The 12,187-nt window shown below is 40.9% G+C and overlaps 1 protein-coding gene across 3 annotated transcripts in view; it reads left to right on the top strand.

Annotated features, from left to right (window-relative positions):
* The window catches only part of LOC148029322 (uncharacterized), an 80,056-nt gene that overhangs the window by 19,146 nt on the left and 48,723 nt on the right, over window positions 1–12,187 (top strand). For 2 of the 3 annotated variants that reach the window (XM_087688101.1, XM_087688098.1), the window contains exon 2: window positions 5,517–5,699. In XM_087688101.1, coding sequence (XP_087544227.1) covers window positions 5,532–5,699 — 168 coding nt within the window. In that variant the 5' untranslated portion in view covers window positions 5,517–5,531. Of the gene's footprint in view, window positions 1–5,513; window positions 5,700–12,187 lie in introns of all 3 variants that reach the window. The other variant, XM_087688099.1, reaches the window with a different exon arrangement.

The following is a 12,187-nucleotide window of genomic DNA, read 5'->3' on the forward strand; positions in this document are numbered from 1 at the left end:
AATTCTTCCATTTTCCCTCTTCTATCACTGCTGTTTTACAGGACAGCAAGCCTGTAAATTCATTACAGCACCTCTTTCTCGAGCTCTTTCTTCCATTTTAGCAACAACAAGCAAGCCCTATCCATGTACTGCTGATCAACGATGGAGAAAGGCTGATTTCCCCTCTTTTTTCTCTCATATTGTAAAGAAATCAGTTCTTATCATTGCATAATAGATAATGCATGTGTGTTTGTACATCTTTGCATGATCTTGTGAGAGTGAGAATTACTTCTCCTCACTCTCAGGTTGATTGTAATTGAGCTTTTCCCTAAGGGACTTGGGTCGAGCAGAAATACATTCCTTCGGGGGGGGGGGGGGGGGTGGGGGGAAGGGGTTTGCCCATCTTCAAAAACCCTCAATCTTGTCTCTATTACTTTTACATTTTCATGGCTGTAATTTTGTGAGTAATTTTCATTTTCAGCTTTAAGTGTTTATTCTCTTTTATATTAAATCTCGAAAACAAGCGAATATCATAATTGTTAAGCATACTACATTGTTCGGGGTATTTACACACATGTGGTTCATCAGGGGATCTTTATGTAGCTTGTCCGAATGTACTCGTGACTGTTGGAGATGTTAGGGATGAATATCATTTTTTAGTACAGGATTCATGTAGTTATCCGGTGATTTTGGGGCAGCCCTATATTTCAGAATCAAGACTGGAAACAAAAGCCTTGGATGATGGTTCTTCATATGCTCAAGTTTGGAGTAAAGACAATACAAAGACGGTATAGTTTCTCACTGTTTGTGTGAATCATCCCCGCAATCGGGATAGGCTAGGGGATAATTCCATGCCACCTAATACACTTGAGTTTAAAGGTTTTTAGACAGCATTGTTGTAAGTGGAGGCTATGGCAATGCCTCTAGGAAGATAATTATGCCTCCAAGAAAGGGGGAAACTGTGTTTGTGTTTGGATTGCAAGAATGGACAGCATGTAGTCATGGTAGTTTTAAGAATATTTCAGCCATGTGCAGGGCTAAAAAGAAATATGTAGGATGGGCTGAAAAAGAGCTGAAGATATATGGTTTGATGGCTGCAAATGAAGGTATTTCAGGGCTGGTTTATCTTGATATAGTGCCTGAAATTTTTGCAGTAATTAATGCTGAAAACAGGGCAGAAAAAGAGGTTATTTATGTTGACACTTCAGAGATGTATGAAGTCATTCAAGAGTTTACTGAGCATGAATGTTATGGGCTGCAATATGTCTGGAAAATAGGGCTGAAGCAAGGGTGGATACAAAGTACAAAACAGTTACAAAGAAGGTTAAGCTTGTGGCTTTGCTTTTACCACCTGAACGTGATGGGTTGGCTGAAGAAGTGACTCAACAGTCTAGTTTACGGGATCCATATGGAGTAGGACATAAATTTATAGTTGAAACTTTACAAGAGCTAAAAATTGGTGATACAAGCTTCCTTTGGCTTGTTGAAAGAGCTTGTTTCTTGCAAATGTTGGCAAGTCATGGAAAAGCCTTTGCGTTTCAACCATATGAAATTGGATGTGTTGATCTGACCATAGTTGCACCTATGGTGATCTTTACAGTACCTCATGTGCCATGGAACTTAGAGCCTATTCTAGCGCCTTAGGCATATTTACCTAAGCTACTAGAGCTTTTGAATGAGAAGATTAGAATGCGGATTTTGGAGCTTTCTTCAACTCCATATTCGAATTGGTGGTTTACTGTTCCAAAGAAGAATGGTTCGAGGTTTATACATGATTTACAACCAGTTAATAGGGTCACCATAAGGAATGTTGGATCATGCTCAATAGTGGATGAATTTGCAGAAGCATTTGCAGATAATGCAATTTACTCTATGGGCGATTTATATTCAAGATATGATCAGTTTCAGCTTGCATTGGAAAGCCAGGATATCACTACCATGAAGACATCACTTGGATTGGTTAGGATGTGTACGCTTCCACAGGGAGCAATCAATTCAGTGGCACATATGATGAATGCTATGCAGAAAGTTTTTAGAGAGTATATTCCTCAGTTGACCTTACCCTTTCTTGATGATGTCTATGAGAAGAATGAAGAGTTGAATGAGTGTGGATATAGAAGATTTGTGGCTGATCATATTGTTGATTGTGATAGGATTTTGAGCAGTCTTGAAGAAGTGCATTTGACTTTGTCAGGAGAAAAGTCGGCTTTTGGAGTGGAGGAAGTATTAGTTGTTGGGCACATGTGTGGACCATATGGGAGAGTAAAGATTGATGCGATAAGCAGGATGCGGGAGACATGTTCAAATGTATGCGAGGTGAGAAGATTTTTGGGTGTATGTGTCTTTTACTTGATATGGATTCCGCATTTTGTTCATGTGGTTGAAAGTTTATATTAGCTCTTGGAAAAAGGGCAAAAGTTTTGGTGGGGTATATAGCATACAAAGGTAGTTCAGAAGTTAAAGAGCTTATTGATTTCAGCCCCAACACTAAAGAGAGCAAATTATGAGAATGGGCAATCTATTATTCTCACCGTGGATACAAGTCCAATTGGCATTGGTTGGGCAGTGGGTCAGGATGATGCTGATGGGAATAGGTATGCCATTCGGTTTGGAGCAAAGGTCCTCAATGAATGGCAACAACAGTATGCTCAAGTCAAAAGAGAGCTTTGGGGTGCAGTGAGAGCCCTTAAGTGTGATAGGGAGTATTTTATGGGAGCTCATGTAGTGGTAGAGACTGATTGTCTACCTCTATTGGGCATGATAGTAAATTGCTCAACTCGTGATATTGCCATGTTATGGTGGATTGCATATATAAAGTCACTTAACCCTGATTTTCAGCATATTGCAGGTAGAGAAAACCCCATGGCTGACATGCTTTCACGAGCAAGGTTTGAAGATGAAGAGGAGCTGATGGAAGATGAAGAGGACGATATGATAAGTGCTGAAAACGACTTTATGACAGCAAGGAATGAGTATGCAGCTACTGTTACTATAGGTACAAATCTAAAAACAGCAAGTACAGTTGTCATAACAGCAAATACAGCAGGTACAACTGTTGTAATAGGGATTTCAATAGTAAGAAAAGAGCTTACAGCCATGGAGAGGAGATGGACAATAGAGAGAAAGCATCATCAGTGTTATGCTTTAGTGAGAACACAATTTTTGAAAGAGTTGTATGAGGATGATTGGTTGAAAATAGGCCAATATCTCAGCCTCATGACAAAGAAGGTTGAGTGGTCTGAAGCTGAATTCAAAAGGATTAAAAGAAAAGCTTATGGGTTTTTCTTGAAAGACGAATATTTATGGAAGTATGCAAAGAAAAAGAGAGGAGCTTCAGTACGTGTATTGGGAGATAGGGCTTCTCAACAACAGGTGATGTAGGAGTTTCATGAAAGTTTATGGGCTGGACATAGAGGAGTTTGGGGCACATTTGCCAAAATCAAAGAGAAGTATTGGTGACAGAATATGTATAAAGATGCGGAGCATTATGTGAAATCATGTTGTGTCTGTCAGATGTATTTTGCGGTAAAGCATAGGGATGGGTTGCAACTGACTTATCCATTGTCTATGCATTACAAATTGGTTACCATGCTTACAAGTTTATGGAATATGAGATATCTTATGCTTGCACGAGAAGACTTGACAAATCAAGTGGAAGGTCAAACTCTTAGTACAAAGACTACTTAAGCAGTTTGTAGGTTCTTATTGGAAGAAGTTTTTTGCAGGTATGGTTGTGTTGGTAAAGTGGTTGTAGATAAAGGAGAATTGGATGCGAATGAGGCTCTTGACTTCTTTTCATGAGTGGGTATCAAGCTGGCTTTAACTTCAGTCTACAATCCTGAAGCAAATGGCAAAAGTGAAAGAGGTCATCAGTCTATCATTAAGGCATTAGCAAAGTCATGCAAGGGCAAGATGAAAGAGCGGCCAAGAATGTTACCCTTTGCTTTATGGGCTAATAGGACCACTCATAGTGCAGTTACAGGGTATATGCCTGCTGAATTAATCTATGGGGATAATAGCCAATCATGCCTATTGAGGAGACTATTACTACTTGGAGTGTTCTACTAGGGGAACAGGGCTTGAATAGAGAAGAGTTGCTGGTCCTACGCATTAGACAGCTAGAAAGAAGGCTTGAAGACATTGAGACAGCCATGAAAAAGCTGAAGACTGCAAGGATCAAGAACAAGAAGAGGTTTGACAAGCGACACAGGGTTCAACCACGAGCTATACAGGAAGGGAACTAAGTGCTGGTTTATGACAACAGCTTGGAAAATCAGCATAGTGCCAGTCGAAAGATGGCAAAGCGGTGGTTTGGTCCATATGTGGTAAGGTTTGTTTTTGACAATGCTACCTATGTATTAAATGAGATGGATGGGACAGCTCTAAGGATTCTAGTGGTTGGAAAACGTATCAAGCTCTTTGAACATAGGGAGTCTTCAGCATATGAGTTGGATACTGAGCATGAACATGAGAATATGGAAGAATAAGAGGTAGAAGATGAAGACATTGCCATTCCAAAGGATACTTCTTCTGACACTGTAGATCCATAAGACTTTGGCACATGTCAGAGGATGTGCAGGTTAAAGAGGGGATGGATGTCGTGCTGCTACGCGAACACAGTGTGAAAAACTCTAGAGTGCATCGTCATTCAGCTTTCTTATCGATCTAGAGAGTCAATGCCATATTAGTCATTAGTGTTAGTGTCCATAGTGTGGATGGTTCAAAACTACTAGATTTTTGGACAAGTTTAGCCTATTTTTGATATTATATTTTGTAAATATCCAAAAGCTGTAGACAAATTCTAGAATAGGATGACATGTAAAAAAAAAAAGCAAGTGGCTTTCAACCATTTTTGGGGGATTTTATGCAAAAAGAAGGATTGGCGAAATCGTGCGACGTGCGATCGCAGTTTATCGGCAGCAAACAATACTCCGAAGTGGGAGGAGTGATCTGGGAGAATTTTGATCAGGTGTCTTGGTATTTTACCCTCTTTTTGGAGCCAACGGAAGCATCAAATTGGTGGTTTGAGCAGCAGAGAGGAAGGTATTGTTTTATGCATGTTTTTGGTGCACGTTTTTGGTCTACAAGAGATTTATCTTCTCAGGATGCAGAAATAAATTGACAGGCTTCACCTCTATGAGTATTCTTCTACATCTTCTATTTCTTTAAACCCTTTCTCTTCCGTGTACTCTTCTCCGTGAATCTTCTCCCTTCACCTTATTGTCTCGCCAAACACTTCGACAACGGTTATTTGGAATGGTCATAGGTGAAATTTATCTCGAGGACATGGAAAACTGTTGCATTATGTGTGCCAATGCCCTTGAATGGGATGGTTGTGGAGTGTGTGGTCCATTATGCTTGTCAATGTGTGCAGGAAAGAATCAAGATATATAACACCTTCAAAAGGTCATAGTATGAAACCCATGGGACAGGAAAGCATTTTAATGTTGTGACAATGTCCTGTTTAATAAGTTGTAAGAAATAAGTTGATTGTAAAATGCTTTTGCTCAGCTATATGCTTATCTGGATGATAGCAGGAAAATTTAAAGAACATGGAAGAGTGTTGCATTGTATGTGCCGAACCCCTTGAATGGGTTGGATATGGAGTGTGTGGGCACCGAGATGTCTGTTCAACTTGTATAGCGAGACTGCGATTTATCTTAAATGACCGACAGTGCTGCATTTGCAAACAAGAATGCCCTTCAGTCTATGTTACAAAGGTATCATGGTTGAGTTCATACATGCCTTAATAATTTTGTTGACAGAATAACAGTCTTATGCAGGCTTGATGCTTGGAGGAGTAGTGAATGTATTGCCATTTCGATGCTTTTGTTTATGAATGCTTTCTTAATATCACACAATGCTTTTCCTGTTACTTTAGTCTGCAATTCATACCTTGACTGATTTTATTAACCAGCCCTCAGAGAAAGATATTAAGATTTCTGCTTGATGTCAAAACGAATTTGTTTTAAGGACAGTACCCAGGGCGTAACTTGAATGTCAGAGTACCTTAGGAAGTTTCTTAATTGCAGAACTTGGTAGTAGTTTGACCTGGTTCTTGTACATTTCATGATATGACATTATTGACATTGGTCATCTATGATAATCGTTTTTTGGGCTAGCTGCAGCTCTCATTTTTGCTAGAATTCTACAGGCCGATCATAAATTTTGATCTGTGAAGGGTCTTAATGATGTCTGTCAGCAGATAGGAGTGTGGCACTTTGAAAGCGGTGCCATATCTGAACTTGTACTTGTCAAGGCTGCACTACAGAAAGACTGGGGAAGAGAGTGGCTGATTATGTTACTTAACAAGGAAGCCATAAAAACATTTGAACGGTCTGTACAGTAATGCTAAAAGAAAGAGGAGATAAACATGTAGAGTCTTTTGGGTGATTCAAAGGGAATGGGGGGAAGAAGCCAGCAATGAGGAGTTTAAATCTGCCCCAAAACACATCGATCAGAGTACTGAGGAATTGCCTCTATGAGAATATGAAGCTGATCCCAACATCATGAGAGAGTGTATGGGATGACTTCAAAATGCTCTGCTGCTGTGCCCCACATGTGCTGTTTGCTGTGTTTGCTGGGCAGCATGTTGGGGGTCTAACTTGGACATTCATCATGGCCTATATCTGCTGGACTGCAGTTTTGATGCTCTTCTAACACTGCTAAAGGTGGTTGTCCAGCTGTTGGATTTGTTCTTGTAGCACCATGCCAAGTAATTTTGGTGGGCAGTGTTTAAGCTGATGCATTGCCATGGGCTACTTGGGGGTTTGAACTTTTGAAGCCATGGGAGCATCCTCTTTCTCAACCAACGTGTAGACATTGGAACCCATTAAAGAAGAATTGGCACAGGGCCTTTCAGATGTGACACCTTGTAAGATTGGCCATGATCTCTAACCTCATATAGTGTCAGTTTAATGACTCTGAAACCTGTTTACCTGGGAGCCCTCCAGGTCAACCACTTTGTATGATTCATACTGTGTGGCTAACTTAGGATCATGTATCTCCACCTTGTATATGAAATGACACATAGACATCTTCACCTGACAAATGATCCTGCATGCCCTTCCGCACTGTTTGTGTCCATAATCAGTGCCACAAACAATGCTTTGGCAAGTCTCCGCATGTCACTATTGGTGGGTTTCCTCTCTTCATCTGCCCAGACAACTGCCCATTACAAGGCCACCAAGAGCCTCAAGTGAGGGACAAGGAGCTTGGACCACTAGTGCTCCCTATCTCCTCCAAAAGACAAGCACCAAAAGGGCTGCATGATAATTTTCTCTGCTCAGTTCCTAGGCTTGGAAGGCCCTGCCAATCTTCTCCTGCCGTCATTACATTTCTAGAGTTTGCCACTTACGTGCATTGAGCCAAGAGTATAGCAACCAGCCAAGAGTGAGAGACAATGAATCACAGATGGATTAATATGGGTGTGTTCAATGTGCCATTATATATTCTATAATGTATAAGAGTCAGAGAGATTTGGCATGTATGAGGGCCAAGGGATTCACTATGAACACATTCCTAGAGAAAAACCTAAAACACTTTAATGGGGAACACATAAGCTCAACAACCTTAATGCGCTCCCTGCCAAGAGTAAACTAATGATATGATCTAGTCACCCAAGCCTGTTGTGTTGAATACTATAACTTTGTTCTCCCCTAGATTTACTGGTACATCTCTGTCAGTACAAGAAGGTCAAATAGCATAGGTGATATTGGGCAGGTCTCTCTATCAGAATGGCATTTTGGTGCCCATTCTCAGCCTATGACAGAATCATAGAGTAGTGCATATACCCCCCCATTGCATCTCATTTGGTACTCCTAGGTCTTGCAACCTCTTCAACAGTCAAGCATGTGTTATAGTGTCAAATGCGTTCTTAAATTCCACAAAACAGCAGTGGAGTCTCTTTCCATGTGGCCATCCTTCTTTATGATGGCTCTTAAGTGTAGGCACATGATCCAAGGTATTGTAGCCTCTCCTGAGGCCAGCCTACCCCAAGGCTTTATATCTATGCTTCTCTTACTCGAATACTCAGCTCATCCTGGCTATGCAGTGTCCAATCATGATTATTCAATAATTTTTGGGCAGCATAGGGTCTCTGCTCTTGAAAATTGGCAGAGTCATGTAACTCATTGTTGCATTCCGTTTGCATATGGAATGTCTGTATGGTATGGTACCGTACGTTCGTTCGGTATGGTTCTGTTCAGGATCTGTTTGTTCAACCTGTGGACACCACCATTCAAGCTTCACCTACACTTTAACCTTCCATTCCAGCTTCATCTACGCTTTCTATTCAAGCTCATTTACACTTTAACCTACTCTCCTTCTCCCTCATCCACCCTCCATTCAAGCTTCATCTACACTTTCCATTTAAGCTTAAGCTTCATCCACCTTCCATTCAAGCTTCATCTACACTTTAACCTACTCTCCCTCTCCCTCTCCCTCTCCCTCTCCCTCTTGCACGTACTTTGTTCTTTCATATTTTATGTGTGTATTAGCTGATTCTATATACAATTTTATATGTAGTTTTTAACGAACATACTAAACAACGTATTTTATTCTCAAAATTTTTGTGTATGTTCCATACCGTACATATTCACGTATTGAACGTATCATATGAATCCTATGAAACTACCTTGATCATGTTCTCAATCCAGCTGCTTGGAAAAACCCTCACCGATAGCTTTGTTCAACATGTGTATCAAGAGTGGAGCTACTATCCTTGGCATATGAATAGTGCTAAGCGACTAGGCCATCTTGATCTTGAGCACTACCTATGTGCAGTCTATCAATGGCCACTAAAACCATGCTCTATGTAAAAATTGCCCATGGTTGGCATGATGGTGGTGGGTGTGGTATCAATGACTTTCCTAGAACTTATACAAATCATCTAGGCAATTACTTTTAGAGGACCATTAGCTCTCCATGAGAGTTTAGCAGATATGTTAGTTCATGGTTAAGTTTGTACATGATAGAGAGGACTGGGCACATTCTAGATATTTTAGGCATTTTTTATTTGTCATTCTGATGGTGTTTATGGCATTTATTGCTGGCCGACCAGCATTAAATGATGGCCGACCTGACATCATTTATGGCATTATTTTTGCCTATTTATTCAGGCTTCTCCTCCACAATCATTATCATCATGCATCATCTGTCATTCATTATCTGACAAGTTCTGGTGGAGGGAGAGGAGCAAGTATCAGTGCCTTCATTGTCGGTGACTCACATTGGTTCTGTACTGTCTCATATCTTGGTATGTGGATTCCATTTCCCAAGTATCTCTTTGCTTCTTAGTTCTTTGTGCAGTGTTCTTTTCTTTTGTAGTCTCTCTCTCTCTCTTTCCTTTGTCTCTTGTGTTTAGCAGTCTATTACAGCAGCTTTCCACGCTTCCATCATTGCATCTACTTCTGACATGGTATCGGATTGCAGGATCATTGTTCTTGCCACTGTTTTACACTGTTTCAAGTCTGAATTTTGACTTTTCGTTTGTTGTTTGGACCTGTTTTGACTGTTGCGACTAATTTGGGCGACCATCTGATCATTTTCAGCCTGTTTCATCAGCGTTTGCAGTTTGCCATCTGCCTTTACAGATTTCTTGGGCTGTTTCAGGGCCGGGGACTTGTTATTGACCCTTCCGAATCTGCGTTTTGGGGACAGCAGGATGAGGCAACCTGTTTTCCTGCAGGTTGACTGCATTTATTGCAGTTCTTGTATGTGTTTCTCTTTTCTCTTTGTGCTTTCTTTCTTGCTTTGAACTTGTGCAATCCTTGTGAGTCTATCTTTTTGGCATACTTCTCTCCTTGAAGATCCCTTGTCTTCATCTTCTCTGTGTCTTCCTCATCATGGCTCCTCCAGCATCTCCTCTTGATGGTCAGCATGCTGTCATTATTTACTCATCTACAAGTATTACGTTGGAGACTTGTTGTGTTCAGCTTTAGGTTTCTGTGAAGATGCTATCTCTTGGTGCTTTAGATGTTTCAGTTTTAGAGAGGGGTGCATCCGACGGAAGAAAAAGACGTTTGAGTGCTATTATTGACTAGAAGGGACACCTCCAGAAGGAGTGCAGGACATTAGTAGCTTTATGGTAGGAGTAGGAGGGGATGGTGACAAAGGGTGATGATGTTGGGTGTAAAGGCCCTTTACGCTCTCCCGTGTATATATTACTTCACACATGTGAACTAACCCTAGCGGGTGTAAGTGTACTGCACCCTAAGTATAAATACATTCTTTTATTCTTTTTGTGTACCACACTGGTACACACCTATCGGTCGATACTCACTCTCACTGTTCAACGTTTCGACAAACGTTTGTGCTCTCTCTACTTCCGCTCGTACTCATCAAATTGGTATCAGAGCACGACGGTCCAAGTTGATGGTTTATGTAGGCAATTGCAACATTGACAACCATAGGCTGTAGTCGCCAGTTGCTGGTGACACCCACAGTTGTTAGGCCTAGGCGACAACCACAGGACTAGATCGACAGGGCAGTGACAATTGTCAGGCCCAGGCGACATGTAGGCAAGCAGCGCAGGCATCAGTTAGGGCAAGCGATAGGTGCCATACGTGTCCGGCGATAGGCCGGGACGGGCGGCTGACGACACACAGCCAGGCGGATGGGACCTGCACGTGGCTAGGCGGATGGGACCCGAACGCAATGACCAGCATGTGGCGTCAGATTGGGGGCCAGATGTCAGATGGGCAACTCATGATGGGGGCCAATGGGGCCAGGCGGAAAATGGGATGGCCAGATCAACGTTATTTTTAAATCTAAATTTTTTGTTTTCTCTCCCTTCTCTACCGGATGTTCGCATGCACAAGCATAGAACACAAATTTGTGCAAATTTGCCACTGAAAATTTGGGGCTTTTCCAGATTTTGTGCCTGCCACATACTTCAGTGACTCTAGACCCATAAATTGTAGACATTGAGTGCACGAGCATTAGAAAATTTGGGGATTTTCAAATGCAAGTGAAATTTTTGCTTGGTTGAGCCAATTCCTTTGGAATTTGTGCACTCTTGAATTTCAAAATTGGGGCTTTTGCAGAATTTGTAAAATTTCTGCAACATTTGCCCACAATTGATGCTGGGGAACATGAATTGATGCAATTGGGACAGCTTTATTGTAAAAATTTTGGGGCTTTTCACATTGGTGATGTATTTTGAGTTGATTTGAGATTGGATAGTGAAATTTGTAGCAGATTCATTGCTGAGTGGGAGATTTTTAAAGCTTTGGATGCTTCAAATGTTGAAAAAGGGCAGCTCCTCTTGGTAAATGTATTGCTGAATAGTCACTATGTAGTGAAACAGTGGTAAATACAGCATTAGGGTCATTGCATTTGGGCATTATGGTGATGTATTACTGAAGTGGGAGCTATCATTAATGCAAATGGATTAGATTTGATTCATGTATATGTTGTAATCAGTACTCGAGACTAAAATTGCAGCTAAACATCTGCTTCTTGGACACCTTGGAAGTACAAGAGTGTGTACTTACTGTTACAATCAACAACCTTGCTATTGGCTGAAAGCATTCAATCTTTTATTGCAGTTGTTTATTGCTGAAGATGGCTGGCAGTGCATCTACATCTAACACAAAGAATCTCTTTGAGATTTGTAAATTCGATGGCAATGGTTTTGATCTTTGGAAAGATCGTATGCAGGGTATACTCTTTCTAAAGGATTGTGATGAGCAGAACATAAGCCTATTGCTTTGTCAGATGAGGATTGGGCTAAAATAAATAAAAAGGCCATTACTTACATTAAAATGGCAGTCACAGATGATATCTTGGTTGATATAAAGGGGCTTGATACTGCCTATGCAGTTTGGGAGAAACTCAAGGCTACTTATGAGAATACAACTCCTGTCAATTAGATACATCTCATGCAAAAGTTGGTCAACTTGAAGCTTGATGAGTTTATGTCTACCTCAGAGCATTTGAATGCTTTTAGTGGTATTTTGAGTCAGTTACAGGATGCAGGCTTGTCAGCTTTTGATCCTAAATTGAGGGCTATCTTCTCGCTCATGACCTTGCCCGATCCATGGTTAGCATTGGTTGTGTCATTGAGCAATAACCACAACTTGACATTTGATGGTGTGTATGATTTTATTCTCAATGAAGAGATTAGATGCAAGGCAAGTGGGGAAAATAATGGATCAGTCTACAATGTAAGAGGAAGAAGTGAAAAAAGATCTAAAGCTACAAATAA

This window comes from Lygodium microphyllum, chromosome 11 (assembly GCF_053477565.2).
Source record: "Lygodium microphyllum isolate KBCC chromosome 11, Lygodium_microphyllum_v1.1.10, whole genome shotgun sequence".
Taxonomy (NCBI): Eukaryota; Viridiplantae; Streptophyta; class Polypodiopsida; order Schizaeales; family Lygodiaceae; genus Lygodium; species Lygodium microphyllum.